Raw genomic sequence first — 22,500 nt, 5'->3', positions numbered from 1 at the left:
GGACCTACTATATCTAAAGTCTGGAACTACAAACTAAGTACTGTATATAATGATAATATTCATGAGCCGTATCTATTAACAGCACACGTTAAACAACAAGCATTCACTAGTATAACTTAAGTCACAATACGCTGTGTACCATATCCTCAATAGATATCTCATAGACAATCTTACTGTTATCTCAACTGCACTGAAAGGTAACCAGCATAAACATGTTAATCAGTATCCGTTACTGTGCATAAAGCCTTACAAGATACATACGTAGTGGCACACACACATGTTAATCAGTATCCGTTACTGTGCATAAAGCCTTATAAGATACATATGTAGTGGCACACACATAATAATCAGTATCCGTTACTGTGCATAAAGCCTTACAAGATACATACGTAGTGGCACACACATGTTAATCAGTATCCGTTACTGTGCATAAAGCCTTACAAGATACATACGTAGTGGCACACACACATGTTAATCAGTATCCGTTACTGTGCATAAAGCCTTACAAGATACATACGTAGTGGCACACACACATGTTAATCAGTATCCGTTACTGTGCATAAAGCCTTACAAGATACATACGTAGTGGCACACACATGTTAATCAGTATCCGTTACTGTGCATAAAGCCTTACAAGATACATACGTAGTGGCACACACACGTATTAATCAGTATCCGTTACTGTGCATAAAGCCTTACAAGATACATATGTAGTGGCACACACATGTTAATCAGTATCAGTTACTGTGCATAAAGCCTTACAAGATACATATGTAGTGGCACACACATAATAATCAGTATCCGTTACTGTGCATTAAGCCTTACAAGATACATACGTAGTGCCACACACATGTTAATCAGTATCTGTTACTGTGCATAAAGCCTTACAAGATACATACGTAGTGGCACACACATGTTAATCAGTATCCGTTACTGTGCATAAAGCCTTACAAGATACATACGTAGTGGCACACAAATAATCAGTATCCGTTACTGTGCATAAAGCCTTACAAGATACATACGTAGTGGCACACACATGTTAATCAGTATCTGTTACTGTGCATAAAGCCTTACAAGATACATACGTAGTGGCACACACATAATAATCAGTATCCGTTACTGTGCATAAAGCCTTACAAGATACATACGTAGTGGCACACACATGTTAATCAGTATCCGTTACTGTGCATAAAGCCTTACAAGATACATACGTAGTGGCACACACATGTTAATCAGTATCTGTTACTGTTCATAAAGCCTTACAAGATACATACGTAGTGGCACACACATGTTAATCAGTATCCGTTACTGTGCATAAAGCCTTACAAGATACATACGTAGTGGCACACACATGTTAATCAGTATCCGTTACTGTGCATAAAGCCTTACAAGATACATACGTAGTGGCACACACATAATAATCAGTATCCGTTACTGTGCATAAAGCCTTACAAGATACATACGTAGTGGCACACACATAATAATCAGTATCCGTTACTGTGCATAAAGCCTTACAAGATACATACGTAGTGGCACACACACATGTTAATCAGTATCCGTTACTGTGCATAAAGCCTTACAAGATACATACGTAGTGGCACACACACATGTTAATCAGTATCAGTTACTGTGCGTAAAGCCTTACAAGATACATACGTAGTGGCACACACATGTTAATCAGTATCTGTTACTGTTCATAAAGCCTTACAAGATACATACGTAGTGGCACACACATGTTAATCAGTATCCGTTATTGTGCATAAAGCCTTACAAGATACATACGTAGTGGCACACACACAATAATCAGTATCCGTTACTGTGCATAAAGCCTTACAAGATACATACGTAGTGGCACACACACAATAATCAGTATCCGTTACTGTGCATAAAGCCTTACAAGATACATACGTAGTGGCACACACATGTTAATCAGTATCCGTTACTGTGCATAAAGCCTTACAAGATACATACGTAGTGGCACACACATAATAATCAGTATCTGTTACTGTGCATAAAGCCTTACAAGATACATACGTAGTGGCACACACGTGTTAATCAGTATCCGTTACTGTGCATAAAGCCTTACAAGATACATACGTAGTGGCACACACATAATAATCAGTATCTGTTACTGTGCATAAAGCCTTACAAGATACATACGTAGTGGCACACACGTTAATCAGTATCCGTTACTGTGCATAAATCCTTACAAGATACATACGTAGTGGCACACACATGTTAATCAGTATCCGTTACTGTGCATAAAGCCTTACAAGATACATACGTAGTGGCACACACGTGTTAATCAGTATCCGTTACTGTGCATAAAGCCTTACAAGATACATACGTAGTGGCACACACATAATAATCAGTATCCGTTACTGTGCATAAAGCCTTACAAGATACATACGTAGTGGCACACACATAATAATCAGTATCCGTTACTGTGCATAAAGCCTTACAAGATACATACGTAGTGGCACACACATAATAATCAGTATCCGTTACTGTGCATAAAGCCTTACAAGATACATACGTAGTGGCACACACATAATAATCAGTATCTGTTACTGTGCATAAAGCCTTACAAGATACATACGTAGTGGCACACACATGTTAATCAGTATCAGTTACTGTGCATAAAGCCTTACAAGATACATACGTAGTGGCACACACATAATAATCAGTATCTGTTACTGTGCATAAAGCCTTACAAGATACATACGTAGTGGCACACACGTTAATCAGTATCCGTTACTGTGCATAAATCCTTACAAGATACATACGTAGTGGCACACACACATGTTAATCAGTATCCGTTACTGTGCATAAAGCCTTACAAGATACATACGTAGTGGCACACACGTGTTAATCAGTATCCGTTACTGTGCATAAAGCCTTACAAGATACATACGTAGTGGCACACACACATGTTAATCAGTATCCGTTACTGTGCATAAAGCCTTACAAGATACATACGTAGTGGCACACACATGTTAATCAGTATCCGTTATTGTGCATAAAGCCTTACAAGATACATACGTAGTGGCACACACACAATAATCAGTATCCGTTACTGTGCATAACGCCTTACAATATACATATGTAGTGGCACACACATAATAATCAGTATCCGTTACTGTGCATAAAGCCTTACAAGATACATACGTAGTGGCACACACACATGTTAATCAGTATCCGTTACTGTGCATAAAGCCTTACAAGATACATACGTAGTGGCACACACGTGTTAATCAGTATCCGTTACTGTGCATAAAGCCTTACAAGATACATACGTAGTGGCACACACACATGTTAATCAGTATCCGTTATTGTGCATAAAGCCTTACAAGATACATACGTAGTGGCACACACATGTTAATCAGTATCCGTTATTGTGCATAAAGCCTTACAAGATACATACGTAGTGCCACACACATGTTAATCAGTATCCGTTATTGTGCATAAAGCCTTACAAGATACATACGTAGTGCCACACACATGTTAATCAGTATCCGTTATTGTGCATAAAGCCTTACAAGATACATACGTAGTGCCACACACATGTTTGAGCTGCTCTTGGCTGAATAGGGTCCAGGACAGACATAAAGACTTTATTATGCCTATTCATGGGTAATCAGCCTTACATTATAATAACCATCAGAATAACCAAAGAACAAGACAAGAACAAAAAGGAAGAATAAAAATAAACAATACAAAAGTTTAAATAATAATTTAATAATGGATACGACTCATGAATATTATCATTATATACAGTACTTAGTTTGTAGTTCCAGACTTCAGATATAGTAGGTCCATTTGGGACAATGCTAGCTCTAGACATAGTGTTTTAACCTGTAATATTGTTTTTAATGTTTATGCACCAGGTTGTCACATAGTTTTTTGTTTATTAGGAGTTGCTATGATACGGGCACTGCCTGATCGCGCGCACTCCGTGCTGAGCAACACCTGCACTTGGTGATTGAGGTGAGAGGGTATTTAAAGATCTGTTGTATGTGGGGTCTGTTTGAAAACGGGGGTAACACCCCAAAACGTTACGGTAAAGGAATAAATAATTCCCTGTGTTAAACCCGGTGAGTGCTTTCCTCTCTATGAATATACTGGATTTCTTTGATCTGCACCCCGGTATTACTTGGTAACCGTGAGTGCTAGGCCATACTACAGATATACTCTCTCCGCTCATAAGTTTACATACCCTGGCAGAATTTATGATTTCTTGGCCATTTTTCAGAGAATATGAATGATAACACAAAAACTTTTCTTTCACTCATGGTTAGTGTTTGGCTGAAGCTATTTATTATCAATCAACTGTGTTTACTCTTTCTAAATCATAATGACAACAAAAACTACCAAAATGACCCTGATCAAAAGTTTACATACCCTGGTGATTTTGGTCTGATAACATGCACACAAGTTGACACATTGGGTTTCCTGACAGTTGTGGCTGAAATTTTAGTTGGTCTACCTGACCGTGGTTTGGTTTCAACAGAACCCCTCATTTACCACTTCTTTATTAGAGTTTGAACACTGCTGATTTGCATTCTCAATTCCTTGGATATCTTTTTATATCCCTTTCCTGTTTTATACAGTTCAACTACCTTTTCCCGCAGATCCTTTGACAATTCTTTTGCTTTCCCCATGACTCAGAATCCAGAAATGTCAGTGCAGCACTGAATGAAAGAAGCAAGGGTCTGTCAGGAGTCCAGAAACTCATTGACCTTTTATACACACACACTAATTACAAGCAAACAGATCACAGGTGAGGATGGTTACCTTTAATAGCCATTCAAACCCCTTTGTGTCAACTTGTGTGCATGTTATCAGGCCAAAATCACCAGGGTATGTAAACCTTTGATCAGGGTCATTTGGGTAGTTTCTGTTGTCATTATGATTTAAAAAGTGTAAACACAGTTGATTGATAATAAATGGCTTCAGCCAAACACTAACCATGCGTGAAAGAAAACTTTTTGTGTTATCATTCATATTCTCTGAAAAATGGCCAAGAAATCATAAATTCTGCCAGGGTATGTAAACTTATTAGCACAACTATATATATATATATACACTATGTACTGTATGTGTGACACTATATATACTGAGTGCTTGTGTGACACTGTCACTAAGTACTGTGCATGTGACACTAATTACTGTTCACATGGCACTAACTTGTGCGACATTGACACTATGTACTATAAGTCTTACACCATATATATCCTGTTCCTGTGTGACACTATGTACTGTAAGTCTTACACCATATATATCATCTTCCTGTGTGACACTATGTACTGTAAGTCTTACACCATATATATCATGTTCCTGTGTGACACTATGTACTGTAAGTCTTACACCATATATATCATGTTCCTGTGTGACACTATGTACTGTAAGTCTTACACCATATACATCATGTTCCTGTGTGACACTATGTACTGTAAGTCTTACACCATATATATCATGTTCCTGTGTGACACTATGTACTGTAAGTCTTACACCATATATATCATGTTCCTGTGTGACACTATGTACTGTAAGTCTTACACCATATATATCATGTTCCTGTGTGACACTATGTACTGTAAGTCTTACACCATATACATCATGTTCCTGTGTGACACTATGTACTGTAAGTCTTACACCATATATATCATGTTCCTGTGTGACACTATGTACTGTAAGTCTTACACCATATATATCATGTTCCTGTGTGACACTATGTACTGTAAGTCTTACACCATATATATCATGTTCCTGTGTGACACTATGTACTGTAAGTCTTACACCATATATATCATGTTCTTGTGTGACACTATGTACTGTAAGTCTTACACCATATATATCATGTTCCTGTGTGACACTATGTACTGTAAGTCTTACACCATATATATCATGTTCCTGTGTGACACTATGTACTGTAAGTCTTACACCATATATATCATGTTCCTGTGTGACACTATGTACTGTAAGTCTTACACCATATATATCATGTTCCTGTGTGACACTATGTACTGTAAGTCTTACACCATATATATCATGTTCCTGTGTGACACTGTGTACTGTAAGTCTTACACCATATATATCATGTTCCTGTGTGACACTATGTACTGTAAGTCTTACACCATATATATCATGTTCCTGTGTGACACTGTGTACTATAAGTCTTACACCATATATATCATGTTCTCGTGTGACACTATGTACTGTAAGTCTTACACCATAAATATCATGTTCCTGTGTGACACTATGTACTGTAAGTCTTACACCATATATATCATGTTCCTGTGTGACACTATGTACTGTAAGTCTTACACCATATATATCATGTTCTTATGTGACACTATGTACTGTAAGTCTTACACCATATATATCATGTTCCTGTGTGACACTGTGTACTGTAAGTCTTACACCATAAATATCATGTTCCTGTGTGACACTATGTACTGTAAGTCTTACACCATATATATCATGTTCCTGTGTGACACTATGTACTGTAAGTCTTACACCATATATATCATGTTCTTATGTGACACTATGTACTGTAAGTCTTACACCATATATATCATGTTCCTGTGTGACACTGTGTACTGTAAGTCTTACACCATATATATCATGTTCCTGTGTGACACTGTGTACTATAAGTCTTACACCATATATATCATGTTCTCGTGTGACACTATGTACTGTAAGTCTTACACCATATACATCATGTTCCTGTGTGACACTGTGTACTATAAGTCTTACACCATATATATCATGTTCCTGTGTGACACTGTGTACTATAAGTCTTACACCATATATATCATGTTCCTGTGTGACACTGTGTACTATAAGTCTTACACCATATATATCATGTTCCTGTGTGACACTATGTACTGTAAGTCTTACACCATATATATCATGTTCTCGTGTGACACTATGTACTGTAAGTCTTACACCATATATATTATGTTCTTATGTGACACTATGTACTGTAAGTCTTACACCATATATATCATGTTCTCGTGTGACACTATGTACTGTAAGTCTTACACCATATATATCATGTTCTCGTGTGACACTATGTACTGTAAGTCTTACACCATATATATTATGTTCTTATGTGACACTATGTACTGTAAGTCTTACACCATATATATCATGTTCTCGTGTGACACTATGTACTGTAAGTCTTACACCATATATATCATGTTCTTGTGTGACACTATGTACTGTAAGTCTTACACCATATATATCATGTTCTCGTGTGACACTATGTACTGTGCATTTAACACTAAATGTACTTTGTGATTGTGTGACAGTCACTGTGTGCTGGGCCGGTGATACTGTATACCATGTGCTTGTTCATATTGCACCAGTGTTACATGATCAGATAGCGTGTATGAATCAAGTTACTCAAGCCATATATTGTGTCAGTGTCACACAAGCACTCATTATGTGCAGTGTCACACGTCAAGTGCATAGCGTGTCAATCAAAAAATAATATATATTGTATGAGACAGAATCTCTGTATAAATTTTGTATGTGACATGGACCGTGATGTGTGTAATTGTAAAGATGTGTGCAAAGCCATCAGCATATACAGGGTGTATATATTCATGTGAACCCAGCACAATGATTGCCCAGTAGAGACATTTGCACACTGCAGGGCATTTACAAACTTGCTGACCATACCCAGCACATTATTTGCTACTAGAGATGCAGACGTGATTTGGGGCAGGTGGTTTAAGGACTGTCAGTGACCGCGCTCTTTAAGCTGTCAGTTGCGCACAAACGCTGATCAGTACGATCGTTTCTGTAGCTGATTATTGGTGTGAGTTATTCAGCAGATTAATGAATGTGACAGTGTCTGTATTCTCCTTCATTACAGAGATTGGCATGGGACTGACCGGCTTTGGGGTCTTTTTCCTCTTCTTTGGGATGCTCCTGTTTTTTGACAAAGCTCTGCTGGCTATAGGAAACGTAAGTTTATAACCTAAACTACTGTGCTATTTCATTCTGTGGATGAACAATAATGTTGTTTGAAAAGAGTAAAATATTTTGTTAAATTAACTATTTGTATTGATTCAAAGACGTAATTGAATACAACATTACATTTCACAAAAACTCGCATAAGCCTGCAATTTCAAGGGTGCATTTCTGCAGCCCCTCATACCTTCCTGTCACCGAATATGTCATCCGTCGCAGTTTAAGGGACATAATACTCATATGCTAAATCACTTGCAAGTGATGCAGTGTAACTGTAAAAAGCTGACAGGAAAATATAATCTAAGCATCTCTATGTAAAAAAGGAAGATATTTTACCTCATAATTTCCTCAGCTCACCAGAGTAAGTGCTGTGTAAAAAATTATACTTCACTGCTGTCCAGCTGCAGGTAAAAAAAAAAATGAAGAAATGCACAGCAGCCAATCAGCATCAACAGTGCTGAGGTCCAATGTTCCCTCTAATTTTTTTTTTTCTTTGTGTGCAATTATCTTTTTCTGTGTGCGAACTTGATACTGTGTGCAGCACTGAGCGAGTAGAGAAGTATAGCTAACATATTCAACCTTAGAGTACATTTTCACCCGTTATCATGTTGTTAGTATATTATCAGCCACCATAACCATAATAAAACAGAGAATGTCTTGAATTATTTTTTGTGAAATTATTTTAATGTATTATGTTCTATTTTTTCTGATCCATAACTTCTGAATGATAGCAACTGGCTCTATCAATACTATAGCAAATACCTAATATACTTAAAGGGACATTATACACTCATTTTTTCTTTGCATAAATGTTTTGTAGATGATCTATTTACATAGCCCATAACGTTTTTTTGTTTTTTTTTTAAATGTATAGTTTTGCTTATTTTTAAATAACATTGCTCTGATTTTCAGACTCCTAACCCAGCCCAAAAGTTTTATGAGAATACCACAGTTTGGAGAAAGAAGGTGTATATCCTGCGCAAAAAACAGATGGGGAAGGGGGATGGGGGATGCCTCTAGCTCTCCTCGATGGGTACCCTAGCGTGCCCAATGTGTAAAGATATATGCAAGGTAGAGGTGAGCGCCAAAAGAAGGCTGAGGATAGGGTAGGGAATGCCAAAATAGGCTAAGATAAGCTGGTAGAATGTAAAATTAAAAATGACAAATTATTTATTCCACACAATAATTATAATAATAAAAAAAGAACAATATACACTGATAGTTGTTCATGGATCCATGTTACAAATGATAGCAAATTACAGTGTTGGGTAAAATACAATACAATATAATAATAAAAACAATTATAAATACTGATAGAATCAATATGGCTGATGATAAAGCCTTTTATGCTGAGTGTCTGTTAAGTGATTAACACCTTGGTTGAGTCCAGTAAGTGTAAGATGCTCCTGGTAGGTAGTATAGGGTTAATTGTAATCCAATACTGTGCAGGAGAAAAAAATAGCGAGGTTTAAGTGTGATCAGTGTCCAATACAACAATTTAGAAGTCTAAAAAATGAAAAAATGCAAAAAATCCAAATAATGCAAAAAGTGGTGAAAAATGTGTGTTCACTCTATGTGATGAAAAAATGATGATAAAAAGATGATGAGATCCCTCCAAAAAATGTGTTATAGAAAAGATGAAAAAAGATAAAAAAAGGATAAAAAAATAGTGTCAATTTTAAAATCCAAAGTGATGTTGGTGATGTCAGTGCAAATCAATCAATGGTTCAGTGTTGATACGATGTTTTGACAATAAAAATAAGATTATGCAAAAAAAATCCTGAAAAAAAGAAAACAAACAATACTCTAATATATGCAATCTGTACAATAGATATATCAGTATTATGCTTACTCAGATCTGTCGACGCGTTTCGGCCATATACCTCTGGCCTTTATCAAGACTAATAAAATGAGTAAGCTCACAGAATTTATAAGAGTTATGGCTGATGTTTTGGCGCCAAACACTAATAAGCCACGCCCCCTTCCTGTTTGGTAGCATTGTGGGTATGGGCGAAAGCATTTATTTTGCTTATGTTATTGAGATCATTATTGTGTTCTTAAAGACATGTGTAATTATAAATTTTCCTTTCCAATATATATGGCTAATTCGTGTGTGTCCTAATATGGATTTATTGTTCGTACATACACTTCCGGTTTCGCTAGCGGATCTAGCCCTTACTTCCGGTTTAGCCCTTACTTCCGGTTTAGCTACCCTATGTGACGTTTTAGTCCTGGATAGTCATATCAATTCTTATGCTAATGTGTGTGAAAAATTTCATTGCGACTTATCTTAGCGGTCTGTTTATATAGGCTCTATTCTTTCTCTCTAATTTCTAAGTCCTGCATGTGTTGTTTTTGTTTACCATTTTTTGCTTCCGGTTACCATTTCCGGTTCCGGTTTATATCGCTGCTGAGTGCTGACATTTCTGACAGTAAAAGCCAAACCATACCAACATAATATGATGACTATGCAAATAGGGCAATTCCAAACATGTATGTGGAAAAGGAAAAACAAATACAGTAGGATTCGAATGTTCGACTATGCTATATAGAAACATAGATATTGACGGCAGATAAGAGCCATAGGCCCAGCAAGTCTGCCCGACCTTACCTAATGCTTGTCCCATGCATTTTTAAAGTCCCCCACAGTGTTTGTTGCTACTACCTCTTGAGGAAGTTTATTCCATAAATCAATCACTCTTTCTGTAAAGAAGTGCTTCCTCAAATTACTCCTGAATCTACTACCCTTTAGCTTGAGCTCATGACCCCTTGTTCTTGAATTTTCCATTTTATGTAAAATACCCACAGCCTCAGTTTTACTAAACCCTTTAATGTACTTGAAAGTTGCTATCATATCACCTCTTTCCCTTCTCTCCTCTAAGCTATACATATTTAGGTCATTGAGCCTATCCTGGTAAGTTTTATTTTTTAGACCATGTACCATTTTGGTAGCCCTCCTTTGCACAGATTCAAGTTTGTTAATATCCTTCTGAAGATATGGCCTCCAGAACTGCACACAATACTCAAGATGAGGCCTAACTAATGATCTATAAAGTGGCATAAGAACCTTACTATTTCTGCTGCAAATACCTCTACCAATACATCCAAGCATTCTGCTAGCCTTACTCGCTGCATTACTACATTGTTTACTAAGTTTTAAATCATCTGAAATAATAATTCCCAAGTCCTGTTCCTCATCTGTAACAGTCAGTAAAGTGTCATTGAGTCTGTAATTAACATTTGGATTTTTCTTCCCTAAATGCATTATTTTACACTTTGCTGTGTTAAACTTTAGATCCCAGTCGTTTGTCCAATCCTCCAATTGTTGTATATCACTTCTCATTTTGTCTACCCCCCCTGGAACATCCACTCTGTTGCAAATTTTTGTATCATCTGCAAAGAGACATACTTTCCCCTGTAGCCCTTTGCTGATATCGCAGATAAATATGTTAAACAAAACAGGCCCCAGAACTGACCCCTGAGGAACACCACTAGTAACAGCCCCCTCTGCTGAATGAACTCCATTTACTAAGACACTTTGTTTTCTGTCCTTAAGCCAGCATTCCACCCAGTTCACAATTTTTGAATCTAGACCAAGGAGATATAGTTTGTGAATTAGTTTATTGTGTGGGACGGTGTCAAATGCTTTGCTGAAATCTAGATATGCTACATCAACTGCTCCACCCTTGTCTAATACTTTTGTTACATAATCAAAGAAGTCAATTAGATTAGTCTGACATGATCTCTCTGAAGTAAAACCATGCTGATTTTGGTCCTCTAAATTGTTTGTCTTTATGTAAGTCATAATTCTTTCTTTTAAGAGGCTTTCCATTAATTTCCCTACTACTGAAGTTAAACTAACTGGCCTGTAGTTGCCAGATTCTTCTCTACTGCCCTTTTTATGAAGCGGTATTACATTTGCTATTCTCCAATCATCTGGGACAGCTCCTGTTAATAGTGACTGATTAAACAGATCAGTTAATGGGACAGTTAGCACTGATCGAAGTTCTTTTAAAACCCTTGGATGAATATTATCAGGACCCACTGCCTTTTTAACATTTATTTTTGATAATGCTAACAAAACCTCATCCTCTGTAAAAAGATTACTGTTAAGCTTGTTTCTATTTTTCGTAGCATCCCTTAATGTAGGCATTGTATCTTCACAATCTTTTGTGAAAACAGAACAGAAGTAATCATTGAGACAGTCTGCAATCTTCTTATCTCCTTCTATTATTCTACCATCAACTGATTTCAATTTTACTATTCCTACCTTATTTTTTCTTCTTTCACTGATATATCTAAAGAATGTTTTGTCCCCATGTTTTACTGACTGTGCTATCTTCTCTTCTGCATGAGCTTTAACCTTCCTAATTAACTGCTTAGTCTTTTTTTGTTGGAGTCTCCATATTTTCATATCATCATCTGCTTGTGTGTGTCTGTAATTTTTATAAGCTATCTTTTTTGTCTTTACTGCATGTGCTACTTCTTTGGAAAACCAAATTGGTTTCCGCTTTCTTTTACTTTTACAGACATTTCTAATACAGTGTGCGGTTGCATCTAAAATGGCACTTTTCACAAATTCCCACTGTTCTTGAACCCCTGTAATAAGAGTTTTCCCCTTTAAATAGTTTTTTAGGTATTCTCCCATTAATGAAAAATCTGCCGTCCTAAAGTCTAAAACTTTTGTTTTAGTCTGGGTGGACAGTTCCTGCACATGAATACTAAACCAAACAGATTGATGATCACTGGATCCTAAGTTCTCACCTACAGACACATCTGAAACTGTATCACTGTTTGTAAGTATTAGATCTAATATAGCTTCCTTACGAGTTGGTTCCTTGACTAATTGCTCAAGTGATTCCCCTAGCAGAGATTCAAGAATATACCTGCTTCTAGCCGATCTAGCAGAAGGAATCTTCCAGTCTATATCTGGCAAATTAAAGTCCCCCAGTACTATAACTTTACCCTTCATGGTCATTTTGTTTATTTCTTCTAATAACAGATTGTCCAGTTTTTCATCCTGCAATGGAGGCCTATATACAACGCCTATTCTAAAAACATTTTTATCTCCAATTTCCAAAGTCACCCAAATACTTTCCACCTCATCATTTGTTCCTACAATTTCAGTAACCTTTATATTTTCATTTACATACAAAGCAACTCCTCCACCTTTCTTTCCTACTCTGTTCTTTTTGAATAACCTGTATCCAGGTATGACTATGTCCCAGTCATGCAAATCATTGTACCATGTTTCTGTTATTGCTACTAAATCCAAGTTGTCCCTAGTCATTATTGAAATGAGTTCAGGTAATTTATTTCCTAAGCTGCGAGCATTTGTGCTCATGGCACGAAGAATTTTTCTACTAGAATTTCTAGAATTGTTACTTGGACTAACAGTTTTGGCATGCTGTGGGGGGCAGGTGGATATATTAATGCTACCCCCCTTTATTAGTTTAAATGATTTCTAATAAAGTATTTGAACTCCTCTCCCAGATACTCTGTTCCTTTAGCATCCAAATGCAAGCCATCTCTCCTAAATAACCTAGTATCTTTCCAAACAGAGCTATAATGGCCAATAAAACCAAATCCTCGTTCCCTGCACCACTTATCTAACCAAGAATTAAATGTTGTTATCCGCTCCATCTTTCCTGCTTCCTGGCCATACACAGGTAAAATAGCAGAAAATGATAGAGTTGATGCCACATTCTCTAAATGATTACCTAGGTCACAAAACTCTTTCTGAACAGCAGCAACATGATTACTAGCCAGATCATTTGTTCCTAAATGAACAATCACATCTAACTCACTTCCCTTTCCTGCTGCCTTAACAATTCTCAAAATACGATTCTTATCCCTGTGAGCAGTAGCTCCTGGAAGACATCTAACCTCCCTTGCTTCTCCTTTACTTTCACCTAAATACACATTCCTCAAAATAGAGTCACCCACTAACAGTCTTTTTCTCAAAAACACATCTGCAGTTCTTTCCTGTGTTATGTTACCTGGAGAATCAGGTGCCAATAGATTTAAATTACCTGTTACAGCTTCAGAGGGCTCAGAAACAGCAATCTCCTCATCACAAGTGTGTTCGGCAAGAGCAGCATAGGAGTTTTGCAATGGCAGAGGTTGTGGGCAATGCTTCTGGTCTACTGTTCTAATTCTTCCAGAGCCTACAGTTATCCATCTGCCTCTCCTTGCTGATCTCTGGGGTAGAGGGGCTTCTTTCTGAGGCAGCTTTGTAGAGGTAACAGGTAGGTTACTTACCTTAGCTTGCAGTTTAGCTATTTCCTCCCTTAAGAGGGAAAACTGCTTACAAACAGGACAGCCCCTAAATCTCCAAAAAGTAGCACGATTAAAAAGTGCAAAACACCCATTGCACTGTATCTGAGACATTTTACACTATGCAACACTTTAACAATAAGAAAAATATAAGTATTATTTACTACTGAATAACCCTGAATAGCCCTGAATAACTCCTGAAATAACTCAAAGATCCTTATGTATTTGATCCTTTTTTAGCTTGATTCCTTTGCTAAGAAGCAGAGCTAAATGATAAATCAAATCATAATTCTGGACTGGATCTTCAAGCAATCTAAAAGTGAATTTGCAAGCGAATGTAAAAGTGTACAGACACAATGAAAAGCTATGATCTAAATGCATTAGACTATATAAAATTCAGATATAATATAAAATATAAAATATGTTAATTATACAAGGCTGATAAAACTATTTGATATACACTTGAGGATAAACACTTATTATTAAAATCTATATAAATAAAATCCCATTCATAAAATGCTGATGCTTATAAAAAGCTGATGCTTATAAAAATCTATGTATAAATTAATAAGAAATATAAAATATATATAAAAAGTATATAAAATTTGTATAAGGGGGGGCAACACAGAGAGAGTACACTAAAAGTTGGGTGTCACCTATGGTGAGGAAATGACATATAGGGGAGGGTATAAAAATGCGGACCTCCTGAAATTGTACACCAGATGTTTATACTGACATCTGCCTCGATAGGTTAGAATAGGTTAATCGGACCCAAATGTTGATAAAAGATGAATAAAACCAGACAAAATAAAACAGGATAATGAGAAACTTGTGACTCCGGTGGCTAATCACTGAAAAAGAATGGACTCATGTTTAGTGTCGTATAGTCCTGACTAAGAAACTATATGTTTATATATGGGACACTATAATGGATAAAGAACATCTGACTGAAATCAGGGGAGGGTAATGTGGTAGATCTTTGTGGCGGATAGTAGCTTAGAGTGCTATACTGATCAATGCTTAGCTTTATTTCGTGAAACTGAACAGATGAGATAGGTCCTCCTTATTGTTTAGGCCCTTAGGATATAGACAATTCAGGGAAAATATCCATTTGGACTCTTGTAGGAGTAGTTTCTGCTCATGGTTTCCTCCTCCAATTTTTTCTCACTATCTCTATTCCACAAAATCTCATTTCCCTAACATTTCCTCCATGTTTAGTAGTGAAATGTTTATATAGGGCTGTATCTATCCTTTTATTCTCTATACATAATATATGCTCCCTCATTCTGTCTTTCAATTTTCGAGAAGTTTGTCCTACGTAATGTAATTTGCATGGACATTCAATGAGGTATATGACATTATGGTCACTACATCTTATCAGACTGTTAATCATAAATTTTTCTTTGGTGTGTGCTGATGAAAATGAGGTTGTTTTCCAACCATTTTTGCACGCCTTGCAGTTCGGGCACGGGTAGAAGCCTTTTATCTTCTTATTACAATGGTCTACCACTGTGCCTATTTTTTGTTGTTTAGGCACAGTTGGAGCCAATCTGTTCTTTAGGTTGTTCGTCTTCCTATAAATAAATTTCGGATGTGGCGTTAGTAGTTCTCCCAGGATGTCGTCATCCTTCAAAAGTGACCAGTGCTTCTTATAAATCTTTTTTATAATGTGTTTGTTCTCACAATATTCTGTAATAAAAGGGACATCTATAATGTCTCTTGAAGCCATTTTATCTTCTCTGGTTTTATATTTTAGGAGGGTTTTTCTATCAACAGCTTTCACTTCTTCAATTTTTTCTTCCAATAGTGTCGCTTCGTATCCTCTCTCAATGAATCTGTGTTTTAGTACCTGAGTTTGTTCTTCCCATTTTTTCGGATCTGAACAATTCTTTTTAATCCTTAAGAGTTGCCCGTTCGGTATATTTTCTTTCCAAACTCTGTGGTGGCAGCTTTCATTGTGAATGTAATTGTTGCAGTCGACCTCCTTAAAGAAGGTCGAGGTGACAAATTCTCCATTTATTATGTCTATCTTGAGATCCAGGAAGTGTATAGATTGTTTATTGCATTCATAAGTGAATCTCAAATTTCTCATATTTTTGTTCATAATTTGTATGGTGTAATGTAAATCTTCCATGGTTCCCTTCCAAATGAGAAAAATGTCATCAATGTACCTTACGTAGAGGACCAGGTCCGCGCTAGCTGGGCAGGATTCCCAAAAAATTTGCTCCCATTGGCCCATATACAGATTTGCATAGCTAGGCGCGAACCTGGTCCCCATCGCTGTACCACACTGTTGGTGATAAAATTTATTATCATGATTAAAATAATTGTGGGTTAAAATATAATGAATGCTATCTAAAACAAAAGTGCATTGTGCCTCAGGAATGCATGGGTCTTTAGAGAGAAAGAACTTGACAGCTTCAATGCCTCCTTCATGCGGTATACTCGTGTATAATGAGACTACATCACACGTTGCCATAATAAATGACTCTTCCCATTTTAGATTATCCAATATTGTTAGAATCTGTGTGGAGTCTCTCAAATATGATGGAAGGTTGATGACTTGTTTCTGTAAGATTTTATCTACATATTCCGACATATTGCTTGATATCGACCCAATCCCCGATATGATCGGTCTCCCCGGAGGGTTAGTCACCGATTTATGTATCTTCGGGAGTTGGTAAAACACTGGGGTAATAGGGTATTTAACCATAATATAGTTATATTCTCTCTGATTGAGTATCCCCAGTGTTTTAGCTTTGGTGGTCAGAGCTTCCAAGTCTCTTGTGAATTTTTCTGTTGGGTCGCTCAGTAGTCTCTTGTATGTCTTGGAATCGCTCAAGATTCTATTGCACTCTTCCTCGTAATTGCACTTATCCATCACAACGATAGCTCCGCCTTTGTGGTCTTTCTCTAGCCTTTTGATTGTGTCCATCTGGGATCTGGATAGGTTGAAACGTACCTTATTCAGTCTGTTTTGACTCAATTTTCTAATGTCATTACAAACATTCGTTTCGAATGTTTCAATTGCACACCCTTTACTTCCCACCGGGTAAAAAGAAGATTTCGGTCTTAGGCCTGTGTGTAGAAATTGCTCATTCTCGATTGGGGCTATGTAATTGCGTTCTATTGGAGATTTGAGGAAGTGGTGCTTAAGTGTTAACTTCCTCACAAATTCTTTTGTACTAATGAACGCCTGAAATTTGTTTAGGCAATTAGTGGGTGCAAAGCTAAGGCCATGGGATAATATTCCTTCTTCTTGTGTAGTTAGTTCTCTCGAACTTAAGTTGTATATACCATTGGTCATCTTCCTTGTGACCAGGGGGGCAGTCTGCGATGTGTGGGGGGTCTCTTCGTGTATACGTACTTCTTCCTGTGGCCTTATTGTATATCTTTTTCTTAGTGCTGTGCCGCTTCTCCTTCCTCTGTGGGTTTTCTTTTTAGTTTTGTAGTGATCTCCTGATCTTCCGAGTCTGTGTTTTTTCTCTTTCTCTGTATTTTTTCTTTCACTCTTGGTGGTAAGGGGTTTCCCCCTAAAAAAGATGACTCCGAGGTAGAGGCTGGTATATCTACTATTTTTTGTAGTGTAGTACTTTTATTATGTTCTTCTTGTGGTCTTGCACCTTGCATCCTTGGTTCTCTTCTTGCTCTATCTTGGTAGAGTTCCCTCTGATCAAAGCTCCCATGGTGTCCTTCATTTCTGTTCCTGCTATAGTCATTACTTCTATTCCGATAGTTATAGCGGAAATGTCCTCTGGGTTCTCTCTGGTCAGAGTCTCTTCTCCTGTAGTCAAACACCTCGTCTCTATCTTCCTGGTGGATAACTCTCCTATCCATTCCATACCCTGCTTGGAATCTAGGTCTATCAAATTCTCTCTCTTCATGTTGATAGTGATTCGCATGGTATGGTGTGTGTGGATTTCTTCTGTAGTGATATGGGCGATGATATGAATTAGAATAATAATTGAAATTACGTTTGTTATCATAATTTGAATGATAACCATTGTTGTTCCTCATCCGGTAATCCTGGTTACGGCTATAGGTGTTCTGGTGGTGCCTGCGTTCATCTTGTTGCCATGCAGGTCTATCCCAAGTGTCGTAATTCCTTTCTTTGAATTGTACATTGGATGAGTCTTTCCTTGTGTTGTGTCGGTTTGGTCCTTGGTGTTTTATATTCAATTTGTTATTTGATTGTTTCCTGCCATATTTCACTACGTGCCATCCATCTTCTATCTCTCTGCCCACCATGTTTCTAGCTTGGTGTGGGATAGTCTCTTTAGATGTTTTGTTCTGAGAGGGTGTGTTTGACTGTGCTTCAATGGGATCAGCTCTCTTAATGCTGTCCAATTCTCTATTCAGCTTTTTCGTTTTCTTAGCGATGATGTCTTCTCTCACTTTGGTAACCTTTTTTAACATTGTGTTCTTTCTGTCAGTGATTTCTTTTTCTTCCGCCTCTGTAACCTCGATGTTATTTAGCATTATTTCGTCATCTTTAATATCTAGGTCTAACTGAGTCAGGAGGGAGCTTCTATATTCTATAATAAGCTTTATTAGATTCCTAGAAGCCTCCAAGAGAATGTTTATCCATTTTTCTACATATAGTGGATCTGATATTGGAAAGGCACAGTCCTTGTGTATACTCAGACCACGAGGAATGAGGTCTAATTCTAAACATTTGTTTAGAAACGAGATTTCCGCTTTGTATTTTACTTCAGTGACCAAAGATTTTTCTAGATCTCTAAATAGTGTTGGAATGTCAAATCTATCTGGGTCTATGTCGGGTGAGCTATCCATATCATTGTTGATGTCTAAGCTGATTTCTCTTCTTAGTGTATGTAAATCTTCCATGTTTAAACTAGGAACTATATAGGGTATTATCTGTTCTGCTGCTGGTTATACTGGCTAGGTAAATATGACCGTTTGGAGAAAGAAGGTGTATATCCTGCGCAAAAAACAGATGGGGAAGGGGGATGGGGGATGCCTCTAGCTCTCCTCGATGGGTACCCTAGCGTGCCCAATGTGTAAAGATATATGCAAGGTAGAGGTGAGCGCCAAAAGAAGGCTGAGGATAGGGTAGGGAATGCCAAAATAGGCTAAGATAAGCTGGTAGAATGTAAAATTAAAAATTACAAATTATTTATTCCACACAATAATTATAATAATAAAAAAAGAACAATATACACTGATAGTTGTTCATGGATCCATGTTACAAATGATAGCAAATTACAGTGTTGGGTAAAATACAATACAATATAATAATAAAAACAATTATAAATACTGATAGAATCAATATGGCTGATGATAAAGCCTTTTATGCTGAGTGTCTGTTAAGTGATTAACACCTTGGTTGAGTCCAGTAAGTGTAAGATGCTCCTGGTAGGTAGTATAGGGTTAATTGTAATCCAATACTGTGCAGGAGAAAAAAATAGCGAAGTTTAAGTGTGATCAGTGTCCAATACAACAATTTAGAAGTCTAAAAAATGAAAAAATGAAAAAAATCCAAATAATGCAAAAAGTGGTGAAAAATGTGTGTTCACTCTATGTGATGAAAAAATGATGATAAAAAGATGATGAGATCCCTCCAAAAAATGTGTTATAGAAAAGATGAAAAAAGATAAAAAAAGGATAAAAAAAATAGTGTCAATTTTAAAATCCAAAGTGATGTTGGTGATGTCAGTGCAAATCAATCAATGGTTCAGTGTTGATACGATGTTTTGACAATAAAAATAATAAAATGAGTAAGCTCACAGAATTTATAAGAGTTATGGCTGATGTTTTGGCGCCAAACGCTAATAAGCCACGCCCCCTTCCTGTTTGGTAAACAAAAACAACACATGCAGGACTTAGAAATTAGAGAGAAAGAATAGAGCCTATATAAACAGACCGCTAAGATAAGTCGCAATGAAATTATTCACACACATTAGCATAAGAATTGATATGACTATCCAGGACTAAAACGTCACATAGGGTAGCTAAACCGGAAGTAAGGGCTAAACCGGAAGTAAGGGCTAGATCCGCTAGCGAAACTGGAAGTGTATGTACGAACAATAAATCCATATTAGGACACACACGAATTAGCCATATATATTGGAAAGGAAAATTTATAATTACACATGTCTTTAAGAACACAATAATGATCTCAATAACATAAGCAAAATAAATGCTTTCGCCCATACCCACAATGCTACCAAACAGGAAGGGGGCGTGGCTTATTAGTGTTTGGCGCCAAAACATCAGCCATAACTCTTATAAATTCTGTGAGCTTACTCATTTTATTAGTCTTGATAAAGGCCAGAGGTATATGGCCGAAACGCGTCGACAGATCTGAGTAAGCATAATACTGATATATCTATTGTACAGATTGCATATATTAGAGTATTGTTTGTTTTCTTTTTTTCAGGATTTTTTTTGCATAATCTTATTTTTATTGTCAAAACATCGTATCAACACTGAACCATTGATTGATTTGCACTGACATCACCAACATCACTTTGGATTTTAAAATTGACACTATTTTTTTATCCTTTTTTTTATCTTTTTTCATCTTTTCTATAACACATTTTTTGGAGGGATCTCATCATCTTTTTATCATCATTTTTTCATCACATAGAGTGAACACACATTTTTCACCACTTTTTGCATTATTTGGATTTTTTGCATTTTTTCATTTTTTAGACTTCTAAATTGTTGTATTGGACACTGATCACACTTAAACTTCGCTATTTTTTTTCTCCTGCACAGTATTGGATTACAATTAACCCTATACTACCTACCAGGAGCATCTTACACTTACTGGACTCAACCAAGGTGTTAATCACTTAACAGACACTCAGCATAAAAGGCTTTATCATCAGCCATATTGATTCTATCAGTATTTATAATTGTTTTTATTATTATATTGTATTGTATTTTACCCAACACTGTAATTTGCTATCATTTGTAACATGGATCCATGAACAACTATCAGTGTATATTGTTCTTTTTTTATTATTATAATTATTGTGTGGAATAAATAATTTGTAATTTTTAATTTTACATTCTACCAGCTTATCTTAGCCTATTTTGGCGTTCCCTACCCTATCCTCAGCCTTCTTTTGGCGCTCATCTCTACCTTGCATATATTTTTATGAGAATACCATCAGCTACCTACTACAGCTTGCTTCTGTTTGTGTAAAGGGCCTTTCATATGCATAAGAAGGGGGGAGGGGGGAGTGTCTTATTTGCCACTTGCAGTGGGCTTTCCAGCTACCTTTTCAACAGAGCTAAACTGAGAGCTTCTAAGTAAGTTTTTAAACTGATTTATACTGGATTTTTATATCAGTATCTGTGCATCTTATTCTTTATAGTAGTGTCTATTACATGCAGTTATATGAAAATTAGTGTATACTGTCCCTTTAATACTAACACATTTTTTACTCATATATAAGAAAAAAACATTAGTTAAAATGTAAATATTTTTTACTGGATTTGTACTATCAGTCTGATAGAAAAGTGCTTGAGTGCGGTGCAGACTCACAAAGAACAGGGCTTGAGTGTAGTACAGTTTCTCTAGAGTCACAGGGAACAAAGCCTAAATGCCGCCCCATAGGTTCTCCAGACTCTGTGGTGATGTCATCTTCTTCACCCCAACTCCTCTTCTGTGCTGTATTCTTCTGTCTTTGGACCTTCTCCAGTGCAGTACAGAGTCACAGTGAAGAAGATACAACTTTGTAAACATCAGCATATTAAGATGTTTCTCTTCTAGTCTGTTCCTCAATTTAGTTTTAATTTTGTTCATAAGGCTGAATCCCCTCTCGCAATCTGCACTGGATGCCTGAAATGTTGCACAGATATCCACAAGCGGAGATACCATACTGTGATCAGCATCATTTTGAAGAGTGAAATTGACCAGGTCTTGAAATGTTTTAAATGTTCCAGATTTTATTTTCTCTATGACTAAATATTTATAATCATTGTATTGGCTAACAACAGATTCAATAATATCAGCCGCTCCTTCTCTATCTTCACATTTTAACACAAGCTTATATTTTTTTATAGTTATGTCCTTGGATAATAAACCAACTAAATATATAGTGATGTGAAACATAAATCATTCCACAGTAAGGGTCTCATATTATCCTCACTAGAGAATTGTTTACAACGGTTAGTTGGTAGTACGGTAACGGATCGGTTTGTGAAATACTGTTGCCGGTTTGGCACTTAAGTTTAAACAGACTTTAAGGCCTTTGACAAAGTGTTCAG

The 22,500-nt window shown here is 36.7% G+C and overlaps 1 protein-coding gene across 1 annotated transcript in view; it reads left to right on the top strand.

Annotated features, from left to right (window-relative positions):
* GOLT1B (golgi transport 1B) overlaps positions 1–22,500 on the top strand; it is a 208,768-nt gene that overhangs the window by 13,408 nt on the left and 172,860 nt on the right. The window contains exon 2 of the mRNA XM_053719128.1: positions 7,886–7,977. Coding sequence (XP_053575103.1) covers positions 7,886–7,977 — 92 coding nt within the window. The remainder of the gene's footprint in view (positions 1–7,885; positions 7,978–22,500) is intronic.

This window comes from Bombina bombina, chromosome 6, assembly GCF_027579735.1.
Source record: "Bombina bombina isolate aBomBom1 chromosome 6, aBomBom1.pri, whole genome shotgun sequence".
NCBI classification, from domain to species: Eukaryota; Metazoa; Chordata; class Amphibia; order Anura; family Bombinatoridae; genus Bombina; species Bombina bombina.
This window is presented reverse-complemented; position numbering and strand designations above follow the sequence as displayed.